The 19,934-nt window shown below is 39.2% G+C and overlaps 1 protein-coding gene across 1 annotated transcript in view; it reads left to right on the top strand.

Annotated features, from left to right (window-relative positions):
* The window catches only part of tm9sf3 (transmembrane 9 superfamily member 3), an 89,383-nt gene that overhangs the window by 32,569 nt on the left and 36,880 nt on the right, over positions 1-19,934 (top strand). The window contains exons 3-7 of the mRNA XM_073025103.1: positions 8,499-8,621; positions 13,077-13,237; positions 16,381-16,458; positions 17,023-17,154; positions 18,094-18,260. Of these exons, the coding sequence (XP_072881204.1) occupies positions 8,499-8,621; positions 13,077-13,237; positions 16,381-16,458; positions 17,023-17,154; positions 18,094-18,260 (661 nt within the window). The remainder of the gene's footprint in view (positions 1-8,498; positions 8,622-13,076; positions 13,238-16,380; positions 16,459-17,022; positions 17,155-18,093; positions 18,261-19,934) is intronic.

The following is a 19,934-nucleotide window of genomic DNA, read 5'->3' as shown; positions in this document are numbered from 1 at the left end:
TGTATGGTTGTATTCCGTTCCCGTCAGATCAGCAACACCCCATGTGTTTTATTTGTAATACTGTAGTGTCTAATGAAGCCCGTGACACCATCAAAATTGCAGAAATACTTCCGTAAAAGACACCCTTTAAAGGCTACTTAAGGTATTACTCAGTTCCAGAAGCATTTGAAAAGAATTGCACTGTTGAGTCATTTGCTAAGAAAGCTAACAATTACCTTAATAGTGGTCTCATTCCTTCTTATAACATTTCCAAAGTGATAGCAAAGTGTAGAAAATCTCCAACAATTTGTGAAAGGTTAATAATGCCTGCTGCATCAAAAGTGCTCACCACTTCAGAATGGATACCAGTATTTTAAAATCAATTGATCTGAGTAATAACTCTGTAGCTTGTCGTATTGACGAAATGAGTGAAGATATTGAGTATCAACTACGCACAGAGCTACAAAACCAGAATTTGGGATACAACTGGGTGAGTCAATTGTGCGAGACAATGAGGCATTGCATGGTTTATCAAAAATGGAAAAGTTTATGAAGAGATTCTCTTTTGTAAGAAGTTAAAAGCAAAAATCAAATCAATCTATGACAAACTCAAAATGTATATTGAGGATAAAAGTATTCTGGTTAGGAACATGGTTTACTTGTGCAACAAATGGAGCACCAGATGACAGATCACCATGCAGTTTAGTGGCATTTATGAAAAAAGAAATTCCAAGTCTGTTTGCAATCCATTGTGTAATTCATCATCAATATCTTGCAGCCAAAAACCTCAGCCAGCAACTTTTTTCAAGCATGACTCTTGTACTATCTGCCATCCACAAAATTAAAGCTCATCCATTAAATGGCAGAGTATTTTACCAGTTACGCCAAGATAACGATGAAGAGTTTAAACGCTTGCTTCTTCATACTGAAATGCATTGGATGTCAAAAGGCTGCTGCTTAAAATGTTTCTTTGATCCTTTTGACACTGGTTGAATTTTTGCTCAAAGTCGAGAGGGCTTGGGAAACAAGATTAAACTTCTATGTGAAGATGTGTCAATCTGATGACAAAATGAGCATTCTAAATATGAAACTACAGGGTGAGAATTTCAATTTAATCCAGGCAAAAAGTGCAGTGTTCACTTTTATTGGAAAATTAGAAATGTATAAGCAGAGCTTCGGGAGAAGAATGTTCTCATAGTTTCCTTGCATGGAAAGTATAGCACTGTCTTTCACGGACATGATTAGCAAGAGTACTGCTTACACCTGAAGTCACTGAAGAAGGATTTTCAGAATTGATTCAAGGATTTGAACGATCTGGAAATTCTGGACCGGATAATTGACCCATTTCTTTGCAAGGTGGAAGAACAGGAAGAGAGCTTGCATGAAGAAATTATAGAAATTCAGAATGATGAAGAAGAAAAAATGCATTTCAAAAATAGCAGTTCTGTGGAATGTGGCTGCACTGTCACACAAAGCTTCTTAGTCTTTGGTGAGAAGAGCCAAATTGCTCTTCTTTGCATTTCCATCCTCTTACCTTGTTGAAAGAGGCTTCAGTGCAGTGAACCACTTACTCTGAAAAAACAGAAACCATTTGTACATTGTTTATGCATGGGGACTTGAGGCTTTTGCAGTCACAACCTGAACCAAATATTTCAATTGTTGCTAAAAACCATCAAGCTGAAGGATCACATTGATTTTAAAGCAGAATCATTTTTCTCATGTTGGCATATGGTAGACATGCTGGAAAGTATATTGTGCCTAAGAGGGGCATTGGCAATTATGAAGGCGCTTTGGGGGGGTGTTGGCAAATATGAAAGTGCTTTGGGAGGCATTAGGCTAATAAAGGTTGGGAAACACTGATTTAGTGATACTGACTGGGGAAGACTGAATGATTTTGTGGGGACACACTTGTCTATGACAGTTTTTATAAAGTCTGTGACAACTGTGGTGTATTCGGTACGATCCTCTTGAGTCCTTGAACATGGTCCAGTTCACCAACTCTAAGCAATCCTGTAGCTGCTGCTCTGCTTCTTTGTTGTCCTTATCTCTGGAACATTGCTCTGTAGCCTCTGCTTATATACAGGTAGGAGGGGGACAGTCAAGTGATCAGATTACCCAAAATGCTGTCTGGGCATGGAATGGTAGACATTCCTAATTGTAGTATAACAGTGGTCAAGTGTTTTGGGAGCCCTAGTGCTGCAGGTGATAATTTTGATAACTGAGCAGAGATTTCTTCAAACAAGCCTGATTGAAGACCCCAACAATGATCTGAAAGATGTCAGGGTAAGCTGTTTCTTGTTTACTGGTGGTGTCATTCAGTACTTAAGTGCCTGCTTAGCATTATCCTTTAGTGGTATGTAAACTATGGTCAGGATCACTGAGGAGAACTCTCTTGGTAAGTAGAATGGCCAGCACCTAATCATTAGTTACTTCGCGTCAGAGGAACAGGACTGTGACAAGACCACTGAGCCCGAGCACTACAAAGAGCTTATCATGAAATACAGACCCCCACCTTTTGCCTTCTCTGAACCAGCAGTCCTTGACCATCCTCTGTATCGAGAAGCTCCCTGTTCTTACCAGCGTATCTGATGTGAGCTATGTCTCTGTGAAACAGAAAACGCATCAGTTTCTCATAGGTCTTGCCCGTAGGACCTCATTCTTGCTCTCCAGCGACTACATTTGCTGACAAGATGCTGGGTACAAGAAGATTTCTTATCCCGGTGTTTTTGCCTGGCTTGGAGTCCTCCCCTCCTCTTCCTCCTTCAGCCGTAGCAATGTACCTTCGTCCACTTAAAGGTGCTGTACATGCATACTTGAGAGCTAAGTCTGCTGAGTCCTTCAGGAGATCTTGAAATCGCTAGTTAAAGGCAAATTACGGACTGCAGATTGCTGTGAGAGTAGTTCAGAGTAGTATATTTAGAAGCTTTGTAAGCTGCTCACAGCACTTTGTTGTGGTTTGCCAGCGCCATCTTGCCCAAGTAAGAGACCAAGAGGGCAGGATGGCAGATGCTATCTACATGTTCAGGCTTTTAATATGGTCTGTGTCCAGAAGGCTGGTCCAGAAGGTTAAATCTCATGGAATCCATGGTGAGCTAACCAGTTGGATACAAAATTGACTTAGTGGAAGGAGGCCTGTTGTTTGGTATATTCACTTGGATGAAGAACTTTATCTTCCATTTTTAGTAGGCAGCCGTCGATCCCAGGAGATCATGGGTTTGTGTCTCTGTTGGACTATGTCTTTTCTAGGGTGCAAGCCTGGGCGGGAGGATTTGAAGAATTTGCTATTTCCCAAGCATCAGGTTCCCCCCGCTCCATGTCACTGATGTAGTCCAAGGGAAGGGCAAGCACCAATACAGCCTGGCACCAGTGTCGTCACAGAGGTTGCAAGAGTGAAGTTGTAAACAACATCAAACTGCCTTAGGGTCCCCGGCTCTGGACTTCTTCCTCGGGGTTTACTCCCGAAGCCTTTCCCATGGTGGGTATGGCCGCAAGGCAGCGGGGTTTAAAATCTGAGTTTTCCTTCTCCTAGGCAGGCTGCCGTCCAATGCTGATGAGCCCCACCTGTCCGAAGCAATTGGTTTTGAGGCGCCAGTGGTCTGCCTTGCCCCTTGCCAGTAGAAACAGTAACCTAGTAGCTAAGCCACACGTGAAGGCCAAGAATTGGACTTGGCTGCCAGAGGCTGTTAGAGACACACGCCATTTGGAGCACTTTATAGGTAGTGAGAGCTTATCCCCACAACCACCCCTGCTATGACAACCTTAGGAACCTCTTCCATTATTATGAAGCTGAAATTCTAGGTCTACACACGTCAGTGGAAACATCAAGTTTCTTCATATTGCGTGTACCTTCAATGGTTTCTCCTTCCTATTGCAACAGTTCTGAATATCAACATTCCTTGAATTCTGGCTACTTGGTTATTTTTGAATTAATTTATTCACATTTGAGCGAGTTCCAAAACCCCAGAATTACTTGAGGTTCTCTGCATCACTATCTTTTCCACCTCCAAAACACTCTATAAAACTTAGTTACAAGCTTTAGGGTATCTTTTCTAATATCCCATTTTCATCTGGTGTTGAGGATTATTTGGAAATGTTTTTTTTTTAAGAAGTGCCTTGGGGCTCCACCAACAACACACGTAGTTTATTGCAAAGTCTGCACACCATCGCAGACTTCAAAGCTGAACACAGTGATGTTTCCAGCATTGCTGCCTCTCTCCCAGATGAGCTAAATCTTTTATACGCTCGGTTCAATATCACCAACACTGAGTCCCCGAGGAGAGCCACTGTAGCGACCTGCACCATAGTCATCTCTGAGGCTGAAGTACGCAAGCGCTTCCAACATGTGGACAGTCGCAAGGCTGTGGGACCGGGCGGCATCCCAGGGCGAGTACTCGGGATGTGCACAGCACAACCGTCAGGTGTGTTTACTGACATTTTTAATCTCTTTCCCAGTGTAGTGTGCCTTCCTGCTTAAAAACATCCACCATTGTCCCTGTACCTAAAAAGACCAAGGTAACATGTCTGAACGACTGGCATCCAATCGCACTCACCTCAAGCAAATGCTTTGAGAGGCTGGTCAAGGACTACACGTGAAGCATGCTACCACCTACATTGGACCCTCTACAATTTGCCTACTGACACAACCGATCAACAGATGATGCAATAGCCACAGCTCTACTCACGTTCCTTACACATCTGGAGAAGAAAGATGCTTATATGAGAATGCTGTTGTTGGATTACAGATCAGTATTCAACACCATAATTCTCTCCAGGCTCAACAGGAAGCTCAGAGACCTCGATCTTCACCCTGCTTTGTGCAGTTGGATCCTGGACTTCCTGTCAGATTGCTGGCAGGTGGTAAGAGTGGGCACCCTCACTTTTGCCCCTCTGACCCTCAACACAGGTGCCCCTCAGAGCTGTGTCCTAAGCCCCCTCCTTTACACTCTGTATACCCATGACTGTGTCACCACCCACAGCTCCAATGTGCTAATTAAATTTGCTGATGATACTACATTGATTGGCCTAATCTCAAATAATAACGAGGCAGCCTACAGAGAAAAAGCCATCACCCTGACACAAAGGAACTGGTTGTGGACTACAGGAGGAATGAGTTAGGCTAACCCCTATTGACATCAATGGATCTGGGGTTGAGAGGGTGAACAGCTTTAAGTGCCTCATCATATGCATAACCGAGGATCTCACATGGCCTGTACATACCGGCTGTGGGGTGAAAAAAGTACAACAACGCCTCTTTCACCTCAGATGGTTGAAGACGTTTGGTATGGGCCTCCAAATCCTTAGAACTTACTGCAGGGACACAATTGAGAGCATCCTGACTGGCTTTATCACTGCCTGGTATGGAAACTATACTTCCCTCAATCACAGGACTCTGCAGAGAATGGTGCAGAGTCCAGCGCATCTGTAGATGTGAACTTCCCACTATTCAGGACATTTACAAAAACGGGTATGTAAAAAGGGCCCAAAGGATCATTAGGGACCTGAGTCACCCCAACCACAAACTTTCCCAGCTGCTACTATCCAGGAAACGGTACCACAGCATAAAAGCCAGGACGAAAAGGTTAAAGGACAGCTTCTTCCACCAGGCCATCAGGCTGATAAATTCACGCTGATACAGTTGTATTTCTAGATAGATAGATAGATACTTTATTCATCCCCATGGGGAAATTCAACTTTTTTCCAATGTCCCATACACTTGTTGTAGCAAAACTAATTACATACAATACTTAACTCAGTAAAAAAGATGATATGCATCTAAATCACTATCTCAAAAGCATTAATAATAGCTTTTAAAAAGTTCTTAAGTCCTGGCGGTATTCTATGTTATATTGACTGTCCTATTGTACATACTATTTATTACAAATTACTGTAAATTGCACGTTGCACATATAGATGGAGACAACATAAAGATTTTTACTCATGTATGTGAAAGATGTAAGAAATAAAGTCAATTCAATTCATATTTCTACATTAAAGGAACAGTGTTGAATCAAGTTCGTGTTGTTATCTTGTAAAATGTTTGCCTCATAATTATCTTCCCCATCCTGTAAATATGCAACAATTAAATATAGAGTGTGCCAAATTAAATACAATAATCAGTAATTGAAAGAGTATTGTTAAAATAGTGGTTGACGTTTTACAAGAGAAGGTTTTTAATTGGACATAAAGCTGACATTGAATCTCAGAGGGGTAAAATTAAAAATATAAAAGTAAAATATAGAAGCATCAAACAAAATTTGAATTAATACTCCGAGTCAGGCAGGATCTGCAAAAAGAGAAATGGAGTTTGGATTGGATTGATAGTTTAGCCAATATGAGCTAATCATCCAAAATTGAATCAGCTCCTTCCTCTCTCTTGCTCTTTCACTCTCTGTGCTTGTACACATACACACACTCCTGTGATTTAGAGATTAAGATTCCTGGAATCATACAGCATGGAAACAGACCCTTTGACACAACTCACCCATGCCCAACCAAGTTGTCTACCTGAGCTAGTACCATTTCTCCACTTTTGGCTCATATTTCTGTAAACCTTTCTTGTCCACATACCTGTCTAAATGTATTTTGAATGCTATAGTTGTTCTGACCTTTATCACTTTCTCTTACAGCTCCCTTAATATACCCAGTACCCGTAGGGGTGTGGGGGGGGGGGGGGACTTGTCCTCAGATCTCTTGTAAGTCTTTCCCCTCTCACCTAACCCTATGCACTCTAGGTTTAAACTTCCCTATCCTGGGAAAATGACTGTTATCATTCACCTATGACCCTCTTGACTTTATAAACCCCTTAAGGACTCCCCTGAACCTCCTGTGCTCTGTGGAAGAAAAAGTCCAACTTATCCATTATCTCGTTTATTGGTCAAGCCTTCCAGTCCCAATACAGCCTTGTAAATGTTTTCTGAACCCTTCCTATCTTTTGACATTCTTTATATACCTCAGACATTATTGCAAGTGTGATTTCACCAATCACTTCTACAGCTGTAGCATGACATCTTAGCTCTTGTACTCATTGCTCTCTGCTTCCTTCCCAGATGATTGTTTTAGCAGAGATGTTGCTTGTTTTATTATGCTTAAAGGAAATACAGAAATGACTTTTGTCACCTCCATAACTTCCTTAGTGGTTTCTTACAGTACTGTTTGTTTCAAAAGGTTATATTTTACATCTCAAAATTAAAGATTTTGTTAAATTAATTAATGAAATTATAATAATGAATATATTTTATTTAAATAAAAATATATAAATATTGCATTAGAACACCTATATGATTTACATTATTGTCTTTAATTTGAATTTGTTTCTTTCTGGTTTGGAGTTGAACATAGAAAATAAACCAGTACAACAAAGGAGCAGGCCCTTTGGTCCACGGTGTCTGACGAATGTGATGCTGAATTAAATTAAATCTTTCTTGCCTGAACCTGACATACATACCTGTATTCCCTGCATATTTGTGTATCAATGTAGCAGCCTCTTAAACACCACTACCCCTGGCAGCGGGTTTGAGGCACCTCTGACTCTGTGTGGAAAAAATTTGCCCTGAACTATTTTAAATTTCCCTGTATCACCTTAAATGCATATATTTGAGTTTTTTCTACTCTGTAGGGGGAAAAAAATCTATCTTTAACACAGCACACACAAAATGCTGGAGAATCTCTGGTCGGGCAGCATCTATGAAAATGAATAAACATTCAATGTTTTGGGCTGAGCTCCTTCACTAGGACTGGAAAGGAAGGAAGCGATGCCAGAATAAAAAGGTCGGGGGGGGGGGGGAGGGAAGGAAGACTAGCTAGAAGGTGATGGGTGGATCTAGGTGAGTGGGAAATGTAAAGGGCTGGAGAAGAAGGAATATGATAGGAGAGGAGAGTGGACCATGGGAGAAAGGGAAGAAGACAACATTTCAGTCTTCATGTGTCCCTTGCACAGTGAATTTCCTTCCCTAATTACTTTGGCCTTTCCCTATCCTACCCCAATTTTTTATGTTGCAATAAAATCTATCTTTCCATCAAAAGCTTTAATTAGGTTCTGGGTGTTCTTTGATATTTAATTTTTTTAAAGTTCTTTTTATAGCCCCTTGGGATGTTTCCTTTTATCAACATGTTCAATGAATTGTAGGGCCTTCATTGTACTGACGTAGCAATTATATTTTGTAGCAGAAACTTACATACTGTAAATGGGTACTTTTTTTGGATGCAGTGCCAGTTCCAAGAAGTAAATTGATAATACTACTAATTCACTGCAATTGTTTTATAATTATATGAAGCTTGTGTTTGGAATTGTTTGGGGGGAGTGAATGAGAAAACCTATTAAGATCTAAGATTTATAAATCATTTATGCTCCTGTGTACAAATGATAAAAGTACAATGCATTGGATACATTATAGAGCAATACATTATTTTTATATGTACATGTATGTATATGTATTTTTATATATACATTATAGAGCAATATAGATTTTTATATGTTGTGTGTATGTTTGCATTGCTAATTGATACATCATTTTATTTAGATGATGTCATGCAAAGTACTTACTGTGAAATTGAGCTGGATAAACAAAAGCGAGATGCCTTTATTTATGCCATAAAGAACCACTACTGGTACCAGATGTACATTGATGATTTGCCAATTTGGGGTAAGTGACTGTTAAATTATTAAATTCAGTTCAATCAAGTATGTTTGCAGAATTGTAAATTTAGTCTTATTTCTTCACTTTTTATGGGGGGGTTGGTAAATGTGTCTCTTCCACTGTTTGCCAAAAATATCACAATAGGAGCAGGAGCAGTCAGCTTTTGTGCCTGCTGTAATGTAAAGTTAGTTTAACACCAATCTGCTTTGGTCTCATAACAACTACCTTAGTTTTAAGGTGTTAAATTGTTTCTCCAACTCAACTGTTACGTGAAGAGATCTGAATTTCAGTGTACAGGTGGCCCCGTTTTTCAAACGTTCACTTTACAACAGCTTGCTGTTACGAAAGACTTACATTAGTACCTGTTTTCACTAACCAAAGTGGATTTTCGCTTTTACGAGAAAAAGACGCCCACTTTATAAGTGTTAACACCAAGAAAAACTACAATGATCATGAAGCCTTGTGCGGGCAGTTGAGTGCGCAAACATGTACGTGACAGTTTTTTTTCTGCAAATGGATTTTGGCTAAATCTTCCCAATTCTGATAAGTAAAACTATACCGTACATACAATATTTCTACTTTATATAGGCTGTATATTTATCATATCATTCCTCCTTTTACTATATGTTAATGTTATTTTAGGTTTTATGTGTTATTTGGTATGATTTGGTAGGTTATTTTTTGGGTCTGGGAACACTCAAAAAATTTTCCCATATAAATTAATGCTAATTGCTTCTTCGCTTTACAACATTTCGGCTTACAAATGGTTCCACAGGAATGCTGTACCTTCAGATAGGGGGGAAACCCTGTAAAGAATGAATGCTTCACCCCGGAATGGCTCTAACCAACTGCAGAAGAATTATCTTCATTTTGTTTCGTACCTTTTTCCATATCCTTTCATTTAAAAATAATCTACAATCCTGCATTTAATAATAGAAAGGCTAGCATCATTTGTAGTTTGCAGAAGAGTGCCAAATTTTTGTCATCATATTTTGAAACATTTCTTAACTTTATATAAAAGGTATGGCTTTAAACTTTCAGCCGTATCTCTTAATTTTATTTTTCCCAATGAACAGAATTCTTTTTGTGATGTTTCTGCACAAATTTCTTGAAAAACTTCTATTAAGTCACCCATTGCCTTTAAAATTCTGGGGAAAGTAGTCCAAGTTTGTGTTTTTTTTCTGATTCATATCCATGATATCATTCCCAAGGTTAGTTGCCCAGAACTCTACTTCCAAGTGCAGCCTAACCTTGGCTGTAGAGCCTTTGAAAGACAGTGTACAGAAACAGGCCCTTCAACCCATCAACCATCCATTTATGCTAATCCTAAATTAATCATACTGCATAGAAACAAGCCATCTACTTATGTTTGTGCCAACCATTAAGCAACCACTTACGCTAATCTCATTTTATTCTCCCTATATTCCCATCAAGTCCTCCCAGATTCTCCCACTCATATCTACTCTGGAGAGTGGTAGAATTTGGGAAGTGTTGATGGGAACTAGGGGCAATTTGCAGTGGTTGATTAACTTACTGTCCAACACATCATTGATGTATGCATCCATGCATAGCTGCAACTTGTTTCAAACCACTTGCTTTCTCAGACTGTAGAGGGAATAATCTAATGTTTCGCCATTTTGATTCTGTTTTCAATACTTGTCCAGGACTTTTAGTGAATTATGTGTTGCATTTATATTGTTGAATATGTCACATTTTTGGATTTATCCCTTGATTCTATCATTAAAAGGATTAGTAAATACTAGGTATCATCCAAGTTCCAGTTTATCCCTAGTCTCACCTCGTGAATTGGACAAAATCTTTAAATTTGAGTTGTAAAATATAACCTTTGTGTTCCAGATATTTCCTCACCAATGTCTTGTGCATGGTGTCCCAATTCCTATACTCTATTCACCAGCTTATGCTCACAACTTCTTCAATGTACCTGAGTTATATACTTATACCCCTAGATCTTTCCATTCTACAGCACTCTCCAGGGCTCTGAAACTCACTGTGTCAGTCCTGTACTGGGTTAACTTCTACAAAGGCATCACTGTGTACTAGTCTAAATTCCATCTGCCATTCCTTTTTGCCCATTTTTGCAACTACTCTAGATCCTGTTGGAGCTTTGAACAACCTTCTTCGCTATCCACTGTGCTACTGAATTTTGTGTCATGTGCAAACTTATGCCATCTACAGCATGTTTTCATCCAAATACTTAAATATATATGATAAATAATAGTCAACCTAGTGTCGATCCCTGTAGTACATTTCTCATCACTAGTTTCCAATCTGAACAACAACCCTTTGACTTCTTCCACCAAGTCAACTTTGTATCCAAGTAGCTAGCTCATCTTGGATTCCATGTGATCTTGCCGTCAGCCTCCTAGAACAGGGACGGCCAACCTTTTACATTCCATGCGTCAAATTTTTTCACACACGAGTTCATATCCGCCATACAACTCTTGTACCCCCATTCAATTCTTGTAAAAATGTTAATATAGACATATTTAGCATTTTTACATGATATATTGATTTAATATAAAAAGCAAGATAAACATTACTTACCTTAATGAGACTTTTAGCAAATATATTTTGTCTTTTGATTTATTCCTCTTTCTTAATCACATATTCTTTCCATAACTCAGACCCAAGCACTAGCTTCAGTTTTCCTTCTTTCAGTCTGATGTTGTGTTTTATAGTATCTGTTAAGATCATGTCTTCTATTTATGTGAGAAAGTGTTTTCACAAATAATGCACAATAGTTTTCCTGACAGACCCACTATAAATAAGAACTCATTTTCCGACTGTTCATTGAATTCACGCTTACTATCACTTTCTGCTTTTCTTTTGCTCATTTTCTTTTGCACTCTAATAGGTAACTGAATGTGAAAACAAGGCTTAATTTTTGAAAAAGTACAAAACTGCAAATGTTCACAAAGGACGAACAAAGCACAACTCCGTAGTGCCAAGTGTCAATTGTAAACTGACTGGCAAAAACCTGCAGACGCCTGGCGCCTCAGGATCAAACAAGTGTCAAACGTGTATTGAACAGTTATGGAACGACTGCAGAACAAAAGTCATTCTTTCCTAGTTTGACTCATTGAACATTTTTTAATTGAAAACTGATTAATATGAAAGAAGATAACATTTGCCAAAATGTGTGCATTTTGAAATAATAAAATCTCTAAAAATAATTAAGTTTTAGATTTATTCTCAGTAAAACCCATTTCTAGCTCTAAGCTGATTCAGAATCAGTTTATTGTCATTTAGAAACCACAAATGCAATGCAGTTAAAAAATGAGACAACATTCCTCCAGAATGATATCACACAAGCACATGGCAAAACAGACTACACCAGAAAATCCACATAACGTTTGGCTATCCCCAGTCCAGAGTCCGGAGAGGTTGCTGCGTATTAATATTGCGCTACCATCTTAGCGCGTTTCCCGGAAAGGAGCTCCAAACCCACCAGACAAAATAAGACCAAAAACTAAAGCTACAAGACCTGCACAAAACCACGTAGTTACAACATACAGTTACAACAGTGCAAACAATAGCATAATTGATTTTAAAAAAAAAGACCATGGGCACAGTATAAATATTCCAAAGATGTTAAAAGACTATAAGTTCGAAAGAAACCACCACACAGTTTCCACAAGTCCTCAGGGTCCTGATAGACTCATCATCCCACGCAGGCGGCAGAAGAGAATACCCCCGCTATGGACTTCCATGGCGCAGGACTCAGCCTCGCAGACGCAGCACACAATGAAAGCTCCGTTGAACCCAGCCTCGCAGTCACGGCACACAGTGAAAGCGCCCCGACCGCAGCGGACTCCGAGTCCGTCGAACCTCCGAGCCTCCGACCATCCCCTCCAGCACAGCTTCTCCGAGCACCATCCTCTGCCGAGCGTATTAAGACGCCCCCGCCAACGGCCACCGGCAACGTGTCCCCGAGGACTGGGGGTCTGTTATTGAATTCCTGTTATAGATTTTTTTTTCTACAAATCGGTTTTTGGTTAATTTTTGTATGAGTAGGCTTACTTTTTTATTATTATTACTGGGGTGCAATGCACCACTTCTGGCACATGCGCCATAGGTTGGCCATCCCTGTCCTAGAAGGGCAAAGATAACAAGCATATGGGGAAACCTAACTTTTCAAGTTCTCCTCCCAAGTAGCACATCATCCTGGTAGAAACGCCGCCTCCCTGCAGTGCATTTATTTCATGACTGCCTGTACATATGCATTAATGAAGCACAGACTTAATAACTTTTGATCTGGATGGCACATTGTGAGATTCATTTACTTATTACGTCATGTGCAGTGTATTTGTATATATACAGTTATTTTTGGAAACCATGTTACAATTAGGTAAATCAATATTCAACAAATTAACTATTTACAAAGAGAAATGGAAATGCTTTTTAACTAGCAAGGTCCGATGCATGTTTTTGTTTATGCAGGGATTGTAGGTGAAGCAGATGAAAATGGAGAAGATCATTACCTCTGGACCTACAAAAAACTTGAGATAGGTTACAATGGCAATCGAATTGTAGACGTCAACTTAACCAGTGAAGGAAAGGTCAAGTTGGTAGCTAATACAAAAATTCCAATGTCTTATTCGGTGAGTACAATTTTTTTTAAAATCCTGAGTTTTCGCATTATTAGAAAAAATGTTGCTGAGAATGCAACTAGTGTTAATTTTGGGCTTCTCTTACATATTATGGGTTGCAGGATTGAGGTACATATTTACCAAAGGTGGTGTAAGGCACCCCTTCCCCTTCCCTCTACTAGCTTGCAGGTCACACAAGGTGTAGTACTCACTTAGCACCCCCCACTGTTTTCTGGGATTCTTGGCAAGTTTCTGTATTTGAGGTAACTACACTATCTTATTTGTAGTTTGCTCATTTTAAAGTAATATCTAATTCCATTTAATAAAAATGTTAATTGGATATTTTACCACCCTTTGTGCAAAAGTTCCTTTACAACCTTGTGCTTCTGATTACTTCTGTGTCTGCTGTCACTGTATAAAAGCAAGTGCAAAACATGTTGCAGAGCCCTTGGTGTTGTAACCTGTAGTTTCTAATGGCCAATCTTGTTGTTTTTAGACATGTAATTTGTGAATGTGCTTGGGCATCATGTAAAAGAAAATTTGAAGAACAATTGTTTGAAGTCATGAGAACTTGAGGTCTCCATTTGTCACTTACTTTAAAATATCTTCTTTGTGCTTAGTTAATTGTTTTTATTTAAGATTACACTAAAATTAGTTTTTTGTGAGCAGAACACAAGTAGCTTTCACTGGATGAGCAAACTAGCGGTTCACCATTGAAGATTTAAAAGTTGCAAGAAAAAGTTTGTGAACCCCCTTGCAATTACCTGGCTTTTTGCAGTAATGGCTCCTAAAATATTGTCTGATCTTCATCTAAGTCACAGTAATAGGCTAGCACTATCTGCCTGAACTAATAACACACAAGCAATTGTATTTTTCATGTCTTTATTGAGCACATTCTTTAATCATTCACAGTCCAGGCTGGAAAAAGGAGGTAAACCCTTGTATTTAATAACTGGTAGAATCTCCTTTAGCAGCAATAACCTCCACCAAACATTTCCTGTAGCCGCTGACTTGCACAATGGCGTGGAGGAATTTTAGACCATTCCTCCATACAAAACAGCCCCATAGCATGATGCTCCTTCCACCATGCTTCACAGTTGGGTTGAAGTTTTATTGTTAGTGTCCTTCCATGAACACCATCCTACTCAGTTTTTTTCTTATAGTGGACACATGAACAGAGACTTTAGCAAATTCTACAGTTTTCTGCAGGCCTTTTGTTTTTACCCTTGGGTTCTTTTTCCCCTTCTTGAGCTTTGTACATTGCGCTCTTGGTGTGATGTTTGCAGGGCGCCCACTCCTAGGGAGAGTAGCAACCATACTGAGTTTCCTCCATTTGGAGACTATTTCTCTTACTGTGGACTGATGAGCACTCAGGTCTTTAGAAATGCTTTTGTAGTCTTTTCCAGTTTCATGCATCTCTACTATTTTTCTTCTGAAGGTCCTCTGAAAGTTGTTTTGATCAAGGCATGGTGCATATAAGCAGATCTTTCTTGAGAAGAGCAGGTTCTGTCAGTGACCTGACTTTGTGTGTCTTTTTTATAGGGAAGTGCACCTCTACAACCCACACCTCCAATTCATCTCATTGATTGGAACACCTGCCTCAAAATAGCTTTTGTGGAAGGCATTACCCCAACAGTTCACATACTTTTTTGAACCTTGACTGTGATTGTTTAAGTGGTGTACTCAGTGTTGACAAGAAGTGTAATTAGTTTAGGCAGATTTTGTTTGCCTATTACTGTGACAGATGAAAATTAGACTATGTTTTATGAGTAATTATTGCAGAAAACTAGGTAAATACAAAGGGTTCACTAAGTTTTTGTTCTTGCAGCTGTAGCTATTACTTGGTAAGTAAACCAGCAGTTCACCATTTCAGATTTAAAAATTCACTAGAACACTTTAGTAATGGGGTTTTCACCCAGACTTTCTGTATGGATTTCAGGCCACGCTCTTAATTATCATTAAAGACTATTCAAGACTGTTCAAGACTATTGAACAGTACTGAATGGGAACAGATTCTTCAACCCATGATGCCAGTCCAAACTATCCTATCTGCCAGCACGTGGTCTGTATTCCTCCATTACCTATCTGTTCATGTGCCCGAATAATTTACTCTTAGACTTTGCTCTTTTGTCTGGTTCCACCACTTCACTTGGCATTGTGTTCAAGGCACCTATCAATCTGTGTATAATAAAAACTTGCATCATGAATCATCTTTAAACTTTCCCCTTTCATCTTAAAGCTATACCCTTTAGTATTTGACATTTGACATGGGAAGAAGACTGTTTACCCTATCTATCTTCTTCAACCCATTGCACCTACAGGAGCATAAGCCATCGACACTGGCTCCCCAGAGTCCTCAGTTCCAGGCCATTCTTTCACATTGTTTATAGGAGTAGCCCAGCTTCTTTGTATATACTTCCTCTCCCAGGTCTTTGGAGATTCGGTTGGCGATTTTGTTGCACTGGGTGTTTGCAAGATAGGGTTGCTGTCCCCATGCCCAACCCTCCTCCTTTTGCAGCCAGGCTTGGGACCATCTGTGATGGAGTTCTACCCTATCTATGCCTCATAATATTTTATGCTTTGAATACATCTGCAAACTCTCAAGTGTTCACTTAAGAATGGTAATAAATGAAGCTTTGTTAACAACCGTAGAACAGAAGTGGAAAAAGAAACTAGATCATGAGTTTACATTGAATAAATTTCCATCTCAAGATGGTTTGAAGGATATATTTTACACAGTGATTTTAAATTGGAATCTTGGTTTACATGATTGGTGGAAGCAGTCAGTCAGATTATTGATTGCTACAAGAAAAAGTAATTTGCAGGCCAACAGGGAATGATGGTACAACAAAATATTTTAATAGTTCTTTGGGCAGGTGGATGCTGTAACTAATGTAATCACTGTTAAGTTTTCCTTGGCTCAAATGCCCATCCATGTTCATGATAAGAAAGATAAATTATTTAATCATTGTAAGATTGATAGCTTAACAGTGAGGCAGTATTTTAGATCTTAACATAAATGACATGGAATTCTATACACAAATGTTTCAGACATAATACAAATTGTGAAGATGAGTCCCTATTAAACATATCTCTGCCAAGTTCACCTTGTGCGTTGTGTACTGTTTTAAACTTTTTTTCCTGCTTTTGTTTAGATGAAATGGAAGAAATCTGATGTGAAGTTTGAAGACCGATTTGATAAATATCTTGATCCATCCTTTTTTCAACACAGGGTATGTTGCATTTACAAGTTACTATTTTCACTTTTTCCTCCAGTTTATTTTCTTCTCTCTGTCCTTGAATCATTGTAGTGTAAGCTTCACGATTTCATCGAAATGCTTATTTTGAATCTGGGTAAATAACATTCTGAAGTCCAGGGTGCAGGCTGTTGCTTGAAGTGTTAGTTTTGTTGTAAGTTTGTCCATGGAAATTTGTTTTAAGATTGTAGAACTTAGAAGATTAAAAAGATAAAGAATATTTTGTCACGTAAATTGAAACACAGTGAAATATGTTGTTTGCTTCAACGACTAGCACATCCAAGGGCAGCGCACAAGTGTTTCCACGTATCTGGCGCCATAATCGCATGCCCACAAGTCACTAATTTTAACTAATTGGAATGCGGGAGGATATGCGGTCACAGAGAGAGCATACAAACTTTTTAGACAGCCCAGGAATTGAACTTCCAATTGGTCAGCACTGGTGCTGTAAAGTGTTGCCCTAACACTATGCTACTGTACTGTGTTCTGTAAACAAGGTAAATATTTTAAGTCAGAAAATATATTTTTCTGTATTGACAGATTCACTGGTTTTCTATCTTCAATTCCTTCATGATGGTTATTTTCTTGGTTGGATTGGTTTCCATGATTTTAATGCGTACATTGCGAAAGGATTATGCTCGGTACAGTAAGGAAGAAGAAATGGATGATATGGTAAGGGTAACTCCTAAGATAAAGATTACTTTGTCAATGGTAGCTATTTCTCCTCTACTTGTGGGAACTTGCTTTATTTTATTCATACTCTTCATGTTTTCAAAAATATTTTATCAGTTCTACTTGTAATCATCTAAATTCCAAGGAAATCAATCACAGCTTTTGCACTCTATCCACATAAATAAATCTGCACTCCCCCACCAGTCTTTGAATTTATTTTGTTACATTTCTTTGGCACCGTGCCACATCTTTCTAAAAATGTGGTACCCAGAAATAAACATGTGAACAGAAAATGTGGAGATGTTGGTAATTCAGCTATCTTTCCTGCACTATCTTCATAGCCTTTGATTCCCTTAAGATCTTACAGATTTGTGTTGCGAATTAATTCAGCTACTGAACATTCTCAGCCACCTTGAGACAATGATTTAGTTGTAGCCAAATCAATGATTATAAAGATCCTGTATTTATGAATAACAAGATTCTGCATGCTTATTGTGTAACCCCTTGTATCCCAATTATTATCATTAATCTGCTAGCACCCTGCACACCCCCATCACGGTCTGCACCTCCCAATTACCATGTTAAATATAAACAGCCTTACAAATCTGCCTTTGCATTATTTCTCCCGCTTGCCCCCGCTGAAGAAATCCTGTAGAGCTCCAGTACTGATCACTACTCTGATGGAAAGAAGGGTGGATATGCCACAACATACCTGAAGTTCCTTTTGTTGGAGTCTTCTGTGATGTCAATAGCCTTTCAGTTTAAGTTTTTAAAGTTTATACAGTGCAGTTCTAAAGCATTCATATAATGCAGCCCATCCAAAATAGCAAAAATATTGATTGTAATTGTGCTGGCTAGAATTTAATGATAGTTCTTTGTATATGATTGCTAGGCACTCGTTTTGGAAATTAACCCTTATTAAAAATTATGTTTTAACAGGACAGAGATCTGGGAGATGAATATGGATGGAAACAAGTTCATGGGGACGTATTCAGGCCATCTAGTCATCCATTAGTATTTTCATCACTGATAGGGTCTGGTTGCCAGATTTTTTTTGTGTCCCTTATCGTCATCATTGTGGCAATGATAGAAGACTTGTACACAGAGTAAGTACATATATTGCATTATTGGTCGGTTCATTTTAAAGTGGTTTGAACAGTAAGCATTTTGACATAAATCTTTTATACATTGTTCTTTTTGTGCTGAGAAATAGGAGCTGTAACTGTATACTTGGAACACAACAGCTGACTTTGACAAGTCTAAATCTCATTTGGTGGGTTTCTTACTGCCTTGTGGGTGTTTGTACTTCCCAAGCAAGAGGCTCCCTGTTTATGCTGACCATCAAGGTCAAATTGCTAATGGCTAGTACTGGGTATGAGGCAGAGGGTGGTGGTAGATGGAGCATGTTCTGCCTGGAAGTTGGCGACCACTGCAGGGATCTATCCTGTGACTCCTGCTCTTCGTGATTTTTTATAAGTGATTTGGATAAAAAAAGTAGAGGATGGGTTCATAAATTTGCAGATGACATGAAGGTTGGAGATGTTGTTAATAGTGTAGAAGGTTTTCATAGTTTACAGTGGGTTAGAGACAGGATGCAGAGTTGACTAGAGAAGCAGAAGATGGAGTTCAAACCAGAAAAATATAAAGTGAAATGCTTTTGAAGATCAAACTTGAAGGCAAGGTTAGTAGCAGGATTCTTAGCAGTGTGCAGGAACAGTGATATTGACTCCCAAGTCCACAGACCCTCAAAGTTACCAGATAAGTTGATCGGGTGGTTAAGAAGGCTTATGATGTGCTGGACTTCATTAGTTGAGGGGCGGGGGAATTAAGTTTAAGAGCCATGAGGTGATGTTGCAGCTCTATAAAACTGGTTAGACCCGACTTGGGGTATTGTGTTCAGTTCTACCTGCTTTGTTATAGGAAGGATGTGAAAGCTTCAGAGATGGTGCAAAGGAGATATATCAGGATGCTGCCTAGATTAGAGAACATTCCTTATGAGGAAAGATTTAGTAAATTAGGGTTTTTCTTTTTGAAGCAAAGGAAGATGAGTGGCAACTTGATAAAGGTGTATAAGATTATAAGAGGCATAGAAAGAGTAGACAGCCATTATCTTTTTCCCACGGAGGCAGTGGGAAATTCCAGAGGGCAACCATTTAAGTTGAAAGGAGAAAAGTGCAGGGTAGATGTCAGAAATAGTTTTTTTTTTAAACACAGTGTGGTGAGTGCCTGGAGCTCACTGCTTGGGGATTGTGGTAGAGGCAGATACAGAAGGAACAATTTAAAGACTCTAGATGGCACATGGTTGTATTAAGGGACTTCCCATCAAGATGGCACCAATGTATAGTGCTCCTTCAGTTGACATCTTCCAGAGAGCTCACAAAAATGTATTTTTTACTTCTTTTACATCTACTTTTCACTTTGAATGTGTTTCTGGGACTGTAAGAGCCTGCAATTTACAGTTTGAAGATCTTTTGAGTGATCCAGCACTTGCTGTCTCTGAGAAGATTCCGGGAAGCAAGCATGTACTCAGATGGCCTCAATGTGAAGAAACTTCGAGACGGTGTGAGCCAATATTTGACTGTTTTGCTGGTTAAAGTGCCAATTAATCACTGATTAAAGAGTCGAGGAAGATTGAAACATTGAGGCAAATGCAGGAGGTGAGCGAGAGCTCAGCACTGACTGCCTTCCTTTTGATTGCTGCCGGAGAAGGAATCTGTGAGTGGCCTATTGCTGTGTGGTTCACTGTGGCAGACGGGTAAGCTCTCTGCCTCATATGGTGT

This window comes from Hemitrygon akajei, chromosome 21, assembly GCF_048418815.1.
Source record: "Hemitrygon akajei chromosome 21, sHemAka1.3, whole genome shotgun sequence".
NCBI lineage: Eukaryota > Metazoa > Chordata > Chondrichthyes > Myliobatiformes > Dasyatidae > Hemitrygon > Hemitrygon akajei.
The sequence above is the reverse complement of the archived record's forward strand: the minus strand, read 5'-3'. Positions and strand labels throughout refer to the sequence as shown.